The 18,483-nt window shown below is 43.1% G+C and overlaps 1 protein-coding gene across 1 annotated transcript in view; it reads left to right on the forward strand.

Moving 5' to 3' along the window:
• Window positions 1-18,483, forward strand: part of rtn4ip1 (reticulon 4 interacting protein 1) — a 51,705-nt gene that overhangs the window by 22,423 nt on the left and 10,799 nt on the right. The window contains exons 7-8 of the mRNA XM_041188925.1: window positions 980-1,163; window positions 3,976-4,068. Coding sequence (XP_041044859.1) covers window positions 980-1,163; window positions 3,976-4,068 — 277 coding nt within the window. The remainder of the gene's footprint in view (window positions 1-979; window positions 1,164-3,975; window positions 4,069-18,483) is intronic.

The following is an 18,483-nucleotide window of genomic DNA, read 5'->3' on the forward strand; positions in this document are numbered from 1 at the left end:
ATGGCCTTTATGTTCATGTGCTCAGCTGAGGTTAGTACTGTGTTGGTTATTGCATATAGCTGCAGCCTTTATGTAGCATCTCTCTGTGAGGGTGCAAAGTTAGGGGCAGTTTTTTACTACATGTCTAACCGGACCCAGGATGGGCTAGTCCCAAGTCGATGGATGTCGGGCTCCCATGACTGGCAGGTGTCGAAAGTGAAAGGGCATTAGTGTTGTTCTCTCCCTGCACTTGCTCCTCCTCATATCTGGTCTCTACATACAGTTTTTGTTTACAAAAAGAAACTGAAAATCAAAATGGGACAAGTAAGAGTTTGAACACCACAGTTGCTTTGAATTTGAGATTTAAAAGAGGCAGTGTTCTCCAACTGGCAATTTCCAGTCAGGTCAAGTTTACAAACTGCTTTAAACACTCTTCTCTTCTTCATCCCCACTGCACCCCGCCCCTCCCCCACCCTCCCCCACCCCACTACACCTACTAGAGTGTAAACCTCTCAAAATATAGTAATTTTCATCAGGTAGTCTGATTTCTAAAAATGTGGCACAAACAAACTGTACAGCATTTTGTTATTATACAGCGTTCGATGTATGAAAAAGCTGCATAAAACAATGTTACAATTTCCCTACCATTTTTTGTTAGCATTACAATTTCTCCACCTAGTCTGTATTATTTCCTCCACAGCTTTCCTTTTAGCCTCTGCAGGTCTACCCTGTCGTTAACAGCTAGAAGCTGCAAGACTTGTCTATTGTTTCTCTCTCCTTCCCTTTTAAGGTCCTTTCTGGCCTTTCTCCCCAACAACCATGCTACTGAAGCATTTTATTTGAAGACACAAGCCCCCAAGTACCACTAAGTTATGGTGTCCCTTTAACAATTATTTTCTCCCAAACCCCAAGTTTGAAATCTGAGGCAGTTCATTGCCTTCAGTGGGAATCTGTAGATGTGCTCTGTTATCTATGTAATATTAATTTATCTTTTGCACAGGTTTGACTTTATCTTGGATAATGTGGGTGGACAGACTGAAGGCTGGGCCTTGAGCTTGCTGAAACCATGGTCGGGAGCAACATTCATTACGTTAGTGACACCGTTCATGATCAACACTGATAGACTTGGAATTGCTAATGGAATAGCTAAGTCAGGGATCACCTTGGGCAGCAAAATCCTAAAGGTAAAATTATTTCAGAAAGTTGAAATCTCACTCTGGAGTCTTGAAGCACTTAATTGGCTGTAAAGCACTTTGAGGTTGTGAAAGGTGTTCTATAAACGCAAGGCCTCTTCAGAAAATTAAAAGGTTTTGTGGCTTTTACACTTTTGTTTTGAGCACCAGCTAAGGAGAGCTGTATGTTTTTAAAACATATGGAAGAGCAAGGAGACTAGTCATCCAGTCATTTCCCACTGATTTTTATGATCTTGTGATAGTTTGGACTATCTTCAAGCAGCAGTCTGTCTAACAAAACCTCCAGCGCTTTTAAGACACCTGTGACTAACCTCAGGGCAAGGTTATATAGACCAGTTGCCCACTGGAATTAGCTAAAAGTGGCCTTGAAGGGACAAGTCAGGCTTGCAGCTGAGCGCCACATATGTTTTGGATTCTGGTAACAAGAGAGAGGCCAGTTTACATATATGGGGAGGTGGTGGCATAGTGGTATTGTCGCTGGTCTGGTATTGGGGACCTGGGTTTGAATTCCACCATGGCAGATGGTGAAATTTGAATTCAGTAAAAATCTGGAATTAAAAGCCTGATGATGACTGAAGCCATTGTTGATTGTTGTAAAAACCCATCTAGTTGACTAATGCCCTGTAGGGAAGGAAATGTGCTGTCCTTACCTGGCCTGGCCAACATGTGACTCCAGACCCACAGCAATGTGGTTGACCCTTAAAATGCCCTCTGAACAAGGGCAATTAGGGAAGGGCGATAAATGCTGGCCTAGCCAGCGATGCTCACATCCCATGAACGAATAAAAAAAAATTAAAAGCTGAAATATTTAGGGAATTAAAAAGCATTGTCCCGATCTTTAAAGATGTTTATTTGCTAGCCTTCCAGTACAAGACCATTGCTACCTAACACATATCCCTGCCTTTCAGGATTTTCTATGGTTCTGTATGTATTTCAAGAAACTGTGACCCTAGCACGCTCTTACTTTTGGAAATTGGGCTTAACTGTGAAATGAGTTTGTGAGCCCCAACCCAGTTCCTCGAGTACAATGGCACATAACTCATAGATGCCTCTGCTTTCACAAGGCAAATGTTGGGGTGATTATGATGATGTTCCATTGCATTTTCTTTTCTGGATTTGGCTGGGGCCATGGCCACGCTGGGGGGAGTGGTCCATCAACAGAATAATGAGCAGATTGTTCAAACTAAATTTTCTTCACAGAGAAAGGCCATATACAGGGTAAATGGCTGGGTTGAGGGGTATGGGGTGCATGTGACTCAAAGTAACCACTCGCCGCCACCAGACGTGAGACAATGTTTTACTTTCAGAAAGAGTTGTCCTCATTTTGAAACCCACATAACTCTGCTCATTGATCCAACATCTGTGATGTACAGTATATTTCCTGGGAATCTGGCATTGAGAAATCTGAATCTATCCAATCAGTGTCGTGCATTGTGCCTTGAAGCCTGATGTCACTGTGGGCTTTCAACTTGGACAGGCTGTAATATTCTAATCTTAGATTGTATCATCTCGAGGATGAAAGAGGCAACACCAACTTGCATTTATGCAGTACCTTTTAATGCAGTATAATGTCACACCATAACACTTGGGTATTAGAGCCGTGTGTAAGTGGGTTTATGGTGGGGGAATGGGTGGGGAGGTGACTAAAAGTGCAGTTGAGGTTAGGTTTTGAAGAGGATTTTTGAATTCGAGACAAGATTTGTTGGGGGACGGATTATTTTGAGCGTTGGGGGAATGATGACAGAAAATTCTGTCATAGATGGTAGAATGTGCGGACGGAGGCAGGGGCTGTGGGCAGGGAGACAGGATAGCGAGACAGAGGCTTTAGGGGATTTAAGATGGGGTGAGGATTTTGAGATTGTTGCACTGAAGGACAAGAAGTGATCTGAGGCCGAGTCAGAGTGACGTGTGTGTGGGACAGGGAGCAGGCAATGGAGTTCTGGTGGTAGAGTTTATCTCAGGGTGGTAATTGGAAGATCAGCGGGAAGGGCAACTGGCAAAGTTGAGGCTAGAGGCCTGGATGAGGCTTCCAGCAGCAGCAGGTTTTAATTTTCAGAAGGTAATTTCTAAAACAGGTGAGGCCTATCTTGAAGTACCTGTTCATCTAGAAGGAGCCTAATGTCCTTTAGAATGATCTTGTTTTTGCATTGTCAGTTTTGTTACTGTTCCTTACATCAACCTTCTTCTACTGAGTCTGTCAAATGCCTGAAAAAATTAGCTTGGATTTGGGGGAGCATTGTAACTCATCCTCAGGACATCCCAAAGCACATCGAAAGCAGCAAATTATTTTTGAAGTGCAATCGCTGACCACTGCCTTCACCAACATTGGCTCACAATAAGACCCCACAGTCAGCAAATTAGCTGACTGGATCAGTTAGTCCATTCTTCAAATATTAGTTTTCCACTGTCCTTCAATTGGTGCCAGGGGACTCTTTACAGCCAGCTGAATACATAAGACAGGGTCTCTTTTTTAAAACTCTTTATAAACCTGTTTACCTAATAATTCAAGTCATGGGGAGGTGTGAAGCTAGATCCACGAAAACCTAGAAGCCTTTGTTTACCTGACGTTTGTTCTGTTTTCTATGGAGAACCACCGCACTTTGCTGATTTATTTTAAGGTGGTGAGTTGTAGAAAAAAAATTGTTATTTTTCTTATGGATATAGTAAGCATCAGATTTACAGTGAGTTCCAATCCTAATAGATTTTGAGATACTCCTAATCAGGAAGCCTTCATGTAGATTTTCATGTAGACGATCAGAGGCTCTTTATCCTATTGTGACCCTTTCTCTCTTTATCATTGCAGCATTTGAGCCAGGGCATTCACTATCGCTGGGCCATATTTACCCCAAGTGGTCCAACGCTGGATAAAGTAACGGAACTTGTGGATGAAGGAAAGGTCAGTTTGAATGAAAGGAAAAAGAAGTCCTTTAACATAAAACTGTTCTGGCATGGGAAATTTTCAAGATTAGTCTTCAAAACTATCCTTTTACATTGAATTTACACCACAGTAACAGGGTATTTGGCCCAACAAGTTTATGCTCCACACAATCTTTCTCCCACTCTACTTCAGCTAACCCTATCGGCGTTTCATTCTATTCTTTTTTTTCTTCCATGTACTTTCCTAGCTTCCCCTTAAATGCGTCTATAATTATTGTCTCAGCTTCTCCATGTGGTAGCAAGTTCCACATTCTAGCCACTCTTGGGTAAACAAGTTTCTCCTGAATTTCTTGTTGGATTTGTTAGTGACTATCTTATGATTATGATCTTTAGTTTTGCCGTCCTCACAAGTGAAAACACCTTCTCAGTATCTAACTACCATAATTTTAAAGAATTCTATTAGGCCACCCCTTAGCCTTCTCGTTTCTAGAGAAACATTAATGAATTCTGGTTTTCTGCTATACAGTAATGCAGATTACACCAGTTAAGCACATGTATTTCTTACATGTTGCAATATTTTTTTAAAAAAGAGAAAATAATCAACATCTGTAAAGAAAAAAACAGCTTGTGATGTCTTAGATATGTACTGTTCAACTTTTGTTCATTTGCAATACAAGTACTGTTTCTTTAATTTTCTGCAGTATTCTATGTTGCTGAAATTGGTTGCCTTATTGGCTGAGGGGAAAAATATTGGCCAGGACACTGGGAAATCCTCTTCTTTCCCTCCAATAGTGACATGGAATTTTCAATATCCAGCCACAGGCCAATGCTTCATTCTACCACCACTGCATTAGAATGTGCACCTTGATAATATGCTTCTTGAACCGGGACTTGACGCAACTGCCTTCTGACTCTGAGGGAAGTGTGCGACCACCTGAGCTGAGTTGAGTGATGGGGTACTGACTCTGGCCTACTGTCGCAGTTCTGGCACAAACATCTCACTGCTAAAACTGTAACACCCCTATGCAGCTCATCTTTCTTCTTAGCCCCCCTCCATCTTGCTTCTGTCCTATGCTGTATACCCCTCGTCCCAGTTTCTGTTTAAGAGAAAATGGAAAACAATTTGAGGAGAAACTTTTAGGATGGTGCGTAACTTGGATGGAAATATGGGAACAGTGGTGGTTCCCATGCGCCTGCTTTCGTTGTTCTCGTAGGTGTTGGAGGTTGTGGGTTAGGGAGGTGCTGTTGAAGAAGCCTTGGCGAGTTCATCTTGTGGATGGTACCCACTGCTGCCTTTGTGCACCGGTAGTAGAGGGAATGAATGTTTAAGGTGAGGGATGGGCTGCTGCTCCAGCATGGTGTTGAGCTCTTTGAGTGTTGCTGTAATTGCACCCATCTAGGCAAGTGGCGAATATTCCATCTCACTCCTGACTTGTAGCCTGTGAGTGGATGGTACACTGGGATTCAGAAGGTGAGCCACTCACTACAGAGCACCCAGCCCCTGATCTGCTCTTGTAGCCACAGTATTTCCATAGCTGTGCAGCTAAGTCAATGGTGACCCCACCCAAGAATGTTGATGGTGGGGATTTTGGCAATGGTAATGTCAAGTGCAGATGGTAAGACACTGTCTTGTTGGAGATGGCCATTACCTGTACTTGGCATAAATATTACTTGCCACTGTCAGCTTGAGCCTGAATTTTACAGATCTTCAGGCATGGACTGTTTCACTATCTGACAAATTTTGAAGAGCTGAATGCTTGGGTGGGCGAATGTTACTTACAACTTATCATCCAAAGTTGATACTTTAACAGAAGATTATACTCGCATGCTAGATAAACTACATGTTCACAAAAAGGATCTAATTTTGAGGGCGTCCATCTGAATGAATATTCTGATTAATTTAGCTAAATGCCTTTTGCCTTTCTCTCAATCTTCCTGTCTTTTCTCCCCATCTTTCTCACCTCCCATGCCTGCGCTCTGCCCTCTCACCTGCACTACCCTCCAGTCTCCCTCTATCTCCCCAATTCTTGCTTGCCGTCTCGCTCTCGCTCTATCTCTCTCTCTCTCGCTCTCTCTATCTCTCTATCTCATTCGCTAACTCCCTCTCTTATATTAAACTCATTCTGGAAAATTTTCAGTTTGATTGTATTCCCCTAAAACCCGGATTTAAAAAAATGGAGACTGTGAATGGTGTGTGTATTTTTGTGCGTGCGCAGGACTAGCAGTGAAACAAGCTGTATGAGATTAATGTATTGACAAACCCATTCAGCAGTTTTCCAAATCCTCCTCACTGCATAATTGCTTTAAGATCGACCAGTGAGGGGGAAAAAGAGTTGAGTAATTGCATAGCTGAAAAGAGCCATTATTTGAGTCACATGTCACATGCTCACTTTTATTTTTTGTTTTAGATTACACAACCATTGGGAATGTAAATGGCTGCTCCTGGTTTCAGCTTGTTTACTTAGTCTATGCAGTAAATTGCATACACTTGCCTGAGTTAGTGTGGTTATTAATAAAAACTGGGTTCTCAACCAGGAGGAGATGTGAAAGGCAATGCTGGTTTGTTAATTCAGGTGCCTAGTCATTCTGACAATGAATCGCATTTCTGGCGTGCAGAATTAGTATCTTTCTTCCCCCCATTTTCCTCTGCCCTGCCCTTTATTCTCAACAAATTTACTGTCCTTCTCCATTCTCTTAGACCAAGGGAGGGTCAGTAACCAGTTGACACAGGTTTGTGACAATTGGCAAAGGAACCAGAGAGGAAAGGAGAATTTTTATTTAATACAGCGAGTTATGATCTGTAATGCACTGCCTGAAAGGGTGGTGGAAGCAGATTTAATAGTAACTTTCAAACAGGAATTGGTTATCCACTTAGAGAGGTTGCAGGACTATGGGAATGAACAGGGGAGCGGAACAAATTGGATTGTTCTTTCACAGACAAGCGAACACACAGTCACAATTGGACCAAATGTCCCCTCCCCTCACCAACCCGCCTTCTGTGATGTGTGACTCTAAAAGAATGATCCCTAGCACCCTGAACATTGTTTAACCCTAGGTTTGTGGTTGGGTGGACAGTAGCTGTATTCACTGAAATGCTGGGTTTGGGATGAACATGGCAGCATGCTGTTGATGTGACATATCTCATCCAGTGAACAGACAGAACCTGCTGTCTGATGGATAGGGCCATGAAGTTTACAGCACAGGCACACCCTTCAGGGTGTCTGAACCAGCTCTTTGCCGTTGCAAACCACAACTAATCTAGTTTTCCTGCTCTCTCCCCATTGCTCTGTGTCTTCCTATGCTTAAAATAATTGTCTACTTTTTTCCAGAAAAGATACAGCAGTCTCACCTCAACCTGTGACACATGATCACATGTTCTCTGCAAACAGTTTTCTTTTATTCATTCACGGGATGTGGGCTTCACTGGCTGGGCCAGCATTTATTGCCCATCCCTGGTTGCCCCTGAGAAAGTGGTGGTGAGCTGCCTTCTTGAATCACGGCAGTCCATGTGGTGTAGTTAAACCAACAGTGCTGTTAGGAAGGGAGTTCCAGGATTTTGACCCAGCAACAGTGAAGGAATGGCAATATAGCTTCAAGTCAGGATGATGAGTGACTTGGAGGGGAACTTCCAGTTGGTGATGTTCCCACCTATCTGCCTATCTGATGCCCTTGTTCTTCTAGATGGTAGTGGCCGTGGGTTTGAAAAATGCTGTCGAAGGAGCCTTGGTGAATTCCTGCAGTGTATCTTGTAGATGGTACACACTGCTGCCACTGTGTGTCAGTGTGGAGGGAGTGAATGTTTGTGGAATTGGTGCCAATCAAGTGGGCTGCTTTGTCCTGGACAGTGTCCAGCTTCTGGGGTGTTGTGGGAGCTGCACTCATCCAGGCAAATGGGGGGTATTCCATCACACTCCTAACTTGTCCCTGGCAGATGATTTCTCCTAAACTCTCTTGGGGACAGTTATTGGACCACCCAAATGTTCTTGAATTAAAATATCTTTATGGAACCCCAAATTTTTTTCTTACCAGGAAGAAATGGAAGGATTGAATTGTTTAAGTTTCGACAAATCATGCTTGTATAGTTTATATATGAATTATTGTGTCATTGAGTTCGTTTTGCATTTACAATGGTCATAAGTTAGTTAAAAGCTGAAATTCATGATTACGCTTTACTAAGGAATCACTATACCTGAGTCTAGATTACTCGTGCATCAGAATTGCAATAAACTGAGAAATACATAATTGTCTTTTTGTTACTGGTTGACTTGCAATAGCTTTTCCCTGTTCACTTTATCAAAACCCTTAATGATTTTAAGAAAAGCAAAATGAAATCTCATTTTGGTCTTCCTTATTGCAGTGGCAGTGCTCCCAGTAACACTCATCTCTGTTTAGAAGTGCAGGTTCTCATCCCTATGTCAGCTGGTTGCTTAGTTTGTAAAGCTTTAATGTTCGTTTGCTAATGGAATGCCCAAAAATAACATAAATGCTTCAACTGTGTCCTAACTTGTCTTTGATGAATCTAACATCACTTCTTTACTTTCTGCCACTATTTATAAAATCCAAAATATCATTGTCTTTTCACATAGTGCAAGTCCAGGTAAATAAATATTTCAGGGTGTGACAAAAGTATAATAATTTTCATTTTTCTGGTTTATTGTGAAGTAGGTTTATGGGGGTGAGTATAGTTGGGTTTGTCTGTGTGATTTAATTACATTTGGAATCAAGTAGACTACAAGCTTGAAATCATCAAAAGAAGCTATGTGCTTGACATGCTAATGAGTAGACATGGATGTTGGCTTAGTATGTAAGGTGTGAAGGGAATTTGTATTTTAAGATAAACGATGGGATTATTTGGATTTCTAAGGGATCTTAGTCTGTTTACAACTTGCCAGATAAGCAAGGCTAAGGAGTGTGTTTATTTTTCCCAACGGTTACTAACAATATTGGCAACATGAATGTTTTTATATTATGAGGAAGATACCATTTCAGACATATGGAACAATAGAATTTACATATTGAAAAGAGAGAAATGTGTATAAAAGAGAACGAAAGGCTATGTATGAGAAGGTTATGTAAGTTCTAACAGGAGTATGTGAAATAGCCTTAATGAAGCCTTCAGCCATTTGTGTATAAGTCTGCTATATAACGAAACTGAAGTTTGAGCAAAGCCATTTGGAATTCCACTGTCATGTGGGTATTGTGTTAACTTGCTGGTTTTCTTTTAAATCTAAAATCTATTTTGGACTGTTGCCTTAAAGGAGGTGTAATTGGGAATTGGGTTAATTAGGAATTTTAGGATTTGTTATCATAGCAAGTAATTGTAGTCTCATGTATATGCTTGAAATCTTTTATGTTGTTAAAAAATATTTTAATTTTAATTTTTAATATTACTAAAGGTATTGGACTTATTATTCTTGAATCCAGTGCACACATCTTCTCGTGATAAATACAAATTGCAAAACCATTGTGATAGTGCGATCAAGTTTCCCTTGTGGATTTGGCCCGCCTGGCACACATCATCTGCCACGTCATAACAAGGGAAATATATGTTTGAACTCTGCGGGTGGGCGGTAATGTTGGGGGTGGGCATGGCAATTGGCAGTCTCTCCTCATCCACACCCTCCATACTACCATTTCTTGTTTATTCCCCTAAAATGCATTATTTCCACTTAAATGGTATCTGCCACCAGTCTGCCCAGTCGGCCAACTTGTGTGTCTGCCTGGTAGAGTTCTGATGAGGCTGCAAAATTGACCCTAATTAGGGCCTCAACCCCACTAATTGAGGCCAGCAGCAATCCTTTTAACAGCCTACCCCTGGGAAAGTTTCCAGGCTGCAGGAATGTGCCAAGGAGCAACCTGGGCATGGCTTCCATCCACCACACCCCCTCCTCCCCCAACTTATTTTCCCAGCCCTCCCTCTGCCACCCTCCCCCCCCCCCCAGCCCCCCCAACCCCTACCTACCAACTCCCAGCTTCCAACCTCATGTCCATGAGGCCAGTAAAATGAAGCCCAACATTTCAGGTCTAGTGGTAAAATGTTACCAGCCTAAAATGTTAACTCTGTTTCTCTCTCCTCAGATGCCGCCAGACCTGTTGAATAGTTCCAACATTTTTCTGTTCTTATTTCAGATGGGTTTATCTCCATTTCTGCATTGAATTTTGGATATTTGTTGCTGTTCTGAAAATCGCATTCTGCTTTTCTGAACGGCATTGAAACATTGCAAAACTCCATTATTGGATCTCATTTCCCTGCTTTGAAAGATATGAAAGTGTTCTTGTATCATCAGTCTATAAATGGACCTGAAGAGAGGCCTGTGTCCCAGATTCCTTCCACATTAGCCCAACAGCTATTCACATCATCACTGCCTAGGTAATGAAAGTTAAATTGAACAATTTGAAGCAGTAACAAGGAAGTTATCTGATTTATGAATCAATAACTAGCACTAGTTAGATAAAGATATCTCAAGATACTTTGAGATACGGTGCGAGCAGGAGTGGTTAAGAAAGCAAAAACATAGTCAATGATAGAGGTTGGTGATGAGATTTTAGTGAAGGTGGGAACAAATGTAACAAAAAAAAGAGTTTTAGGGATAGAGTTCCAAAATGTGAGGTTAGAACATGGGCTGAAGAGCGGTTGTGGGGAAAAGGACAATGGTTTTGAAATTGTGCTGAGGGATTGGGAGATTGTGAAGGCAATTGAGGGTCAGGGCCAGACTTTGGGGCGGGATGTGAGCAGCAGAATTCTAGATAAGTTGGCAAATGTGTAAGTTCTGGTGTAATTTGCTGCTGAAACGTTTGGAGCCTGAGCTGCCCCTAGTCCTAGTTTATACTGTGGTGGCAGAGGTGTGAGCTGTACACCAGGTTGAGCTGCACGTAGGAACCATTTGCCCAATGGCTGATGTTCACACTCTGATAAAGCCCATCTTATAATTCCAGTTGCCAGGCAATGAAGTTAATGATGGGCAATGGAAGGCCTGAGGTAAATGAATCATAAAATGTCCTGTACAAGTGAGGCCTGAGAAGCCATCACATTAATATTTTCTATTTCTGTGCCCAAAACATGACCATCATTGTGTGTTGTCTCCTGCTGTAATTTCACTGTGGTAGAACTGGTTTAATGGCGCTGTTTTAAGCTGAGCGTATTTTTCTAATCAATTGATTTTAATTGGCTTCAGGTGTTTGAGGATAGGAGTGACTACCTTTGTTTGAGACAGGACTAGGCAAATGTTTCTGCAGCTGATTGCTATCACCGATGCATGTAAATCATATCTGGATGTCTCTTGTTAGACGGAAGAATGACATGAAGCTCACCCATGACCCAAATTGTATGAAATGATTAAAATTGCAGAGTCTATTCCTGATTTTATTTTTCTTCCTTTTACTTAATCCTCTGCAGTCCCCAATCCCACCCCCCCACCAAAAAAAAATCTAGGCAATAATGTCTTTGTAGGTGATTTATTGATTCCAGAAATTTCCTTGTGATTGCTTGGTAGCATATGTTCTTGAAAACTGGCTATGACACCAATTTGCACAGCTGCCTCTAAATGGAACTACAATATCTGGTAATGGCTGTGCAATGTTAACATCCCATATTAAACACATTTCTACTGGCAATATATCTGGTATACTGATACATATCTGCTATGTATATATATATGTATACTGGTATATATACTGATATGTATTATGTAACTCCTTACCAGATTGAAATGTTTTAAAGAGATTAATGTAGTGAATTCATTTTGGGGTGTAGTGACTATAAATAACCTATAAATATTAACCGGTCAATCCAGTTTTGTTTTTTTTTTATTGTTTGAGAGTGGATGTTGGCTGGCACACCGGGAGAATTCATGTTCTTCACCAAATAGTGTTACAGGATGTGTAAGGCCAACACGAACAGGCAGACAGATCTTCAGTTAATTGTCCAAAGCTTGACATTATCTTGACAAACCAATGCTTCTTCAGCAATACAAACAAAAGCAAAATACTGTGGATGCTGGAAATCTGAAACAAAAGCATGAAATGAGCAAGCAGGTCAGGTAGCATCTGTGGAAAAACAAAGTTAACGTTTCAGGTTGACGCCCTTTCATCAGAATTGACTTGGAGCATCGATCCTCATTGTGCATTCAAAGCATGCATAGGTCCTTTCTGTGTGGCTATCAAAGGAAGTGTTCTAGAAGCTTTATTTGTGAATGTGATAGAGCCCTGGCTGAGCATGTTCATCTCATTTGAGAGCGACCTGCACTGTTTACTGTACCTGATCAGTTAGTTCTTACACCAGAAGATGGTGCTATCATCCTTTGTATTACAGTGCTATTAATAAGCCCACTGCAGTTATCTGGCACATTGGTGCTGACATATAAGCTGAAGGAACATTTGCATTCCAGGTGTCTGCATGTTGACTTTGCCTCTCTTTCTTCTCTCTTTTCTCTCACTTTCATTCCAGTTTTCATCAACGGTTGTTGTGATTACTGTTGTGTAGGTGCCAGTAGTGCCCTAGTACTCCATATAAATAGCCTTTCTCCGCGTGAGAGCCTGGATGGCCAGGGCTGGCGGTTGTCTGAATTGGAACCCACTTCTGGTCAGTTTCAAGATAAGAAAAGCTTGTTACTGAGTTTCTCTGGCCCTCTCGAACTTTCCTGGCAGAAGTAATGAGGGAAGTTGAATGTGTTTGTGTGCAAGTTGCAAGGGATTTAAGGGAATAAGTAATTTCAAGTATTTCCCTATCATTAATGCCTTGGTAGGGTGATGGAAGGGGGTGGCTTTACACAAGGCAAAGCAGTTATTTAAATTGCATTAGATCACAAAGCTGTTGAACGTGAGGCAATGGAGAGATTGGGAAAAAAATTGTTTTTCAAATTAAAACTGTTTTCTTTGCTTCACCTAACAGTACTGGGGGTTCTCGCAACTCTGCTCAAAGTCAGGGCAAATGTTCTCCACTGCACATCTTCAATCACCTCACCTACCCGCAGCAAGTGACCAGGGACCCTGGAAATGTCACCAGGAGACCACCGCAATCATCTACATTAGCATTCCCTGGAGATCCTCTGGTGGATGGAAATCTTGTTCCAATATACTTCCCCCTTGGGTGCACCTCCACATGAGGAAAGCTAGACTTGGCAGTTGGTTGGCTATTTGACTGCAGAGGGCATCATAAATGTGTCTGATTCCGTCTTCAGCTAACACCTCTGCTTTCCAGTTGCAGTCATTTGGTAGTAAACAGGAATGAGATGTTACCTGGTTTTACCTCTCCTTAGCCCAGGGATGCGAAGGCCATTGTAGCATCCTTACCATCGCCCTAGATAAAAGCAGGGATCATCCCTGGGACATTCTTGATCCTTATGGCTCATTCAGATAATCCAGTTGTATCTGAGTGGTCATGTTGTGGGCTCTGTGCATGAATTGTTTTCGATTCATTCCAGTGAATTAAACAATTGCAACACAGTAAAGTTCCCTGGTGACCTTTTATTCCATCATTCAAGTGCGTAGTTTAGCTGCTTGGTCTTCATTTCACTACCTTCACCATTCACTATTGTGTTCAGTAGAGCACTAAATGATTACCTGACTCTTGTGTACGTTGTTTCCAATCAATACTAACAGTAGTTCTGTGAATGTATGACGCAGAACCTTTTCTATAAATAGCACTTCTTTTCTGACCTTGTTTGCTCTTGCAAGAAATCGACTGCATTTATATTCGCGCTGCAGTTACTGGAATAGGTATCCCAAGAAATAGATTGGACATAAGACAGCTTCTGCCAAATGTTACAGTTGGCAGCTATAGACCTCTTGAGCCATGGAGTGTATGTACTTCGAGGTGTGTGTTTGTTCTGTTGCCAGGCAGATCGTTGGAGCACAGTGAGGCATGCATTGTTTTCAGACTGTGCAATTAGCACAATGTTCTATAATTCTCACTGGTCTGAAGTTACTGTCTTGGCAATATAAGGTCACCAATTCATGGAGTATGAAAAATACCTGTTAGGCTGCTGAACAGTGGTGTTTACATCACTGTCAATTTTGCTTTAGTTTTCCAATGGAGATGGAATTTCACCATTTAGCAAAATCAATTGAAAGGCAGCTCAGACCAACTGCCATAGCAAAAGCCCTGATCTCTCTCCCAGTGATGTGTTAAAGAAATACTCCCAAGATAAGGCCCTAAAATGGGCAGTTGCCTCAAGTATTAATTCTTTTCTTTGACTTCCTATTCCCAACCCCTCCCTAAAACTGATGTGACAACTCTGGCTGCGACAGCCCTTGTGTGAGCCCAGATAATCAGCATTGGCAGCCTAATTTGCCACAAGGACTATCACAGCCAACTTGAGAGCCTGTATTCAGCAGGACATCCACACAATTCCAGCAGTGGATAGCAATTGAAGGAGAGTCCTGGCCTCTTCCCATGCATGATGAGTGAACTTAACAGATCATTGGGTCAAATCCTTTATTTCGAATGAAGATCTTTCTCAATGGAATTTATTTCTCTTTTACCTATTAAAAAAAAATACCCGATAGAATCACTGAAGTTTCTCGCATGAGGACCCAGTACAGCTTTTGCTGCCACTTTGACAGAGCTCTCCACCTCTCCTCACTCCCCTGTCCTTTCTTCTATTTATAAAACCAGGAACACATGGGAAATATTTTTACAACTTTATTGAACATGTCCTCTGAATTTTAAAGATTAGTGTATCTGATCCCTTGCACCTTTTTACTTCTCTACTCCTTTGGTAGTATTCTTTTAAAGGTACATTTTCTCTCCTTATTCATCCTCCCAAAACCCATTGCCTCACATTTCTAAGCACGAAATTACATCTATTTGATCCAACCGTTTGTCTCTGTCCTTCTTGATTTGATTGTAATCTTCATAGTTAGCCAGTCTCTTTATTTCATCTACAAATTTTGAAATTGTGCCTCAAGTTCCAAAGCCAAATTCATTCTATGTAGAGCGAAAAGATCAATGATCTAAACAGTGACTTATGGCAGACATTCCACCAGGCAGAAAGAAGTATTCTCTGCACCTTCACCTTTAACTAAATTGCTATCCACATTCGCTTCAATTTTTGTTTACAATCATTCTATCAATAGGTCACATATCGGTGCACTTTCAGATGTCTGTTGGAAATCCATTATCACAATAGGCCTGAACTCCCATGGGGTGGCAGTCGGAGTTGGATTGCCCACTCCGCTTCTAGTTTCTTACCTAGAAATCCATTTATTCCTTTCTAGCCCAACCTTCCGACTCAGGCCAGGCAAGAACTGTCTAGTGCAGCGGGTTCCCAATGTCTTGTGTCAAGGGCTGGGGAGAAGTAAGAAAGCCATGCCCCTTTTTTTACGGCACTAGCTGCCGTAGAGCAGGTAAGTTTAAAGGTTCAGCCACTTTGAGAAGCCAGGATGAAGGTTAGTTTCTAAGGTAAGGATTGGGGGAGGATGAGGGATTGGTTGGTTGAGGGGGGTGGCTGGTGCATAGGATGGTCAGTGGGAGGAAGTGGGAGGGGTCGGGTGGTCAGTGTGGGGGCAGGGGCGGGTGGGCGGGGAGTGTTCAGTGGGGACTCAGGTGGTCGGGGGGGTCCCGTGGGGTGAGGGGAGTCTGGGGATTCTTGTGGTGGGTTGAAGCCTGTGGAGGGGGTGGTCAGGGCAGTCCCATGGAGTTGCGGGGTGGGGGGGTGGGTTAGAAGTAGTTTTAATTCTTCTAATTTTTCCTGGGTAGCTATTGCTGTAAGACAGTCAGAACTGTCGGAAGTTTGTGATTTATATTGTACTTTCGATGCCTCTTTGCAGGGTAATTGCCCAGCGGGCGTTTAACTGCCTGCTCAATTGTCGTGCAGCCCTTACCTGGGGACTCCCGAGGTGGGGGCAGGGGGGGGTTCCCCAGTGCATCTTTGGGTTATCCTTTCCCCCGCCGCCGTGTATGACGCCCTGGAGCTCGGAAGTTACAGACCAAGATCTACTGCATTTTGTTAATGGTAATTCTAGCTTTGTTTCCAGTTCAAGGAATTGGTGGACAGTTTCTGTATAAAACGTGGCCTTACTATGAGTCTTTTTATTGATTTGTGGCCAGTTTAATTCAGCATTGCTCTTTTCCACTCCTTGACCAGGAATATAACAGGGACAAATATATCTTCAAGACTTGGAATCAGTAGGAGTTTCAATATTTTTTCACCAATGAATAGCAGTGAGTCTCTGAGCAGAACACTGGCTGCAGCTGTAACAGAAACAATGCCATAAAAACAGTTGTTTACCTTAAGAATTTAGTTCTATTGTTTTAAAGTTTTAAGCTCCTATCATTGCGCCATATAGCAGATCAGAAGTGCAGAATGTGAAATATTGACGGTAAGCTTCCAGTTTTCCTGACCAGTACGGATTTGGCTGGTCATAGGTCTGGGATCGAAGAGACCCCTGCCTGCAGTGTGCCATTGTGGGTCTAGGATCAGGGAGACACCTGTCTGCAGTGTAACACTATGGGTCTCCAATCGGAGAGACGCCTATTTGCAGCGTAATGCTTTTGGTCTGGGATCAGGGAGATACCTGTCTGCCGTGTTACGTTGTGGGTCTCTGATCGGGGAGACGCTTGCAATGTAACGTTGTGGGTCTCCGATCCCAGAGACACTTGTCTCCAGTGTATTGCTGTAGGCCTGTGTTCAGGGAGACGTCTGCCTGCAGTGTAGCGCTGTGTGTGCAATCGCAGGAGGCACATGCTTCAGCTGAAAAATGATTGCTTTTCTTCGGTTGAGGACTGGCCCTCCATGTCCCTGCAGGGAAAAGAGAACAGAATAGTGTGAAAATAAAGGTAACCTGGGAGGGTTCGCCATTATCTGGCAGGTGTCCCAGTGGGCAGGTCATGGTAGGGGGACAAGGAGAGCTCACAAATCAGAGAGGGGGATAGGGAGAAGTCCCAAAAGGCAGTCACAGGCAAGGGAAAAAAGCTAGAGGACAGAAACAGGCCCCTTAACTGAAGGTAGCCGAGGAGTGGTGACTCCGTACTGTGGGCTGTTGGAGCAGCAGTGCTCTGCTTGGCACGGCCGAAGACCTGACATCGTGCTTGGAGGGTGAAGTTTGAGATCCAGGAGAAAAGAATCTCGGAAGGCAAGATTGAAATCCTGCGAGGTGGACCATCCTTGGAGCTGTCCAAATCAGAGTGACTTTTGAGATCTTCAGATATGGGGATTGGAAACCCTCCTGAGAAAGGTAAAAGATGGAATTATTGCTGGCATGAAATCGCAGCCGGATTATCCGATGGTGGCGGATCGCAAATATTGCCAGCGTGAAACCGATTTGGGATGGGTTTTATGACGATCAGCAATGGTTTTATGGTTGTCATCAGATTTTGAAGTCCAGATATCTTTTAACTGAATTCAAATTTCACTATCTGCCGTGGTGGGATTCGAAGCCGGGTTCTGAGATCATTACCCTAGGTCTCTGGAATACTATCCAGTGACATTATCACTATGCTAGCGCCTACCTGTGGGTCAATGTAAATCTCCTGGGGAGTGAACTCAATGTGGGTGTAGTAGGATGGAATGGTGATAGTGAGAGGGGGCAGAGGAAGCCATTGGGATGGGAGGGTGAGGATGCTTTAGTACCTGTGGAAGGAGTGGCGAGGGTGGTTCTTGGGGTGAACACGGAACCTGAGAGGTAGGAAGGAAGAAGTCAGGGAGGCCAGTGTGGATGGGGCTGGGATTTTCAGGAGGGTAGAGAATGTGCACTCATGAAGGAGAAGGTGGGGAGGTCAAAGGTGTTACCGGTAGGGTTGGAGGTGGGATGGGAGACATTTTTTTATTCATTCACGGGATGTGGGCTTTGCTGGCTGGGCCAGCATTTATTGCCCATCCCTAGTTGCCGTTGAGAAGGTGGTGGTAAGCTGCCGCCTTGAACCACTGCGACCCACGTGGTGTAGGTACACCCACAGTGCTGTTAGAAAGGGAGTTCCAGGATTTTGACCCAGTGACAGTGAAGGAACGACAATATATTTCCAAGTCAGGATGGTGAGTTACTTGGAGGGGAACTTCCAGGTGATGGTGTTCCCATCTATCTGCTACCCTTGTCCTTCTAGATGGTAGCGGCCATGAGTTCGGAAGGTGCTGTCTAAGGAGCCGTGGTGAATTCCTGCAGTGCAGCTTGTAGATGGTGCACATTTCTGCTTCTGTGCATTGGTGGTGGAAGGAGTGAATGTTTGTGGATGTGATGCCAATCAAGCAGGCTGCTTTGCCCTGTGCTGTGTCCAGCTTCTTGAGTGTCGTAGGAGCTGCACTCATCCAGCAAGTGGGGAGTATTCCATCACATTCCTGACTTGTGCCTTGTAGGTGGTGGACAGGTTTTGGGGAGTTAGGAGGTGAAGTTACTTATCGCAGGATTCCTAGCCTCTGACCCGCCCTTTTAGCCACAGTATTTATATGGCTAGTCCAATTCAGTTTCTGGTCAATGGTAACCCCCAGGATGTTGATAG

The sequence above is a fragment of the Carcharodon carcharias genome, chromosome 5 (assembly GCF_017639515.1).
Source record: "Carcharodon carcharias isolate sCarCar2 chromosome 5, sCarCar2.pri, whole genome shotgun sequence".
NCBI classification, from domain to species: Eukaryota; Metazoa; Chordata; class Chondrichthyes; order Lamniformes; family Lamnidae; genus Carcharodon; species Carcharodon carcharias.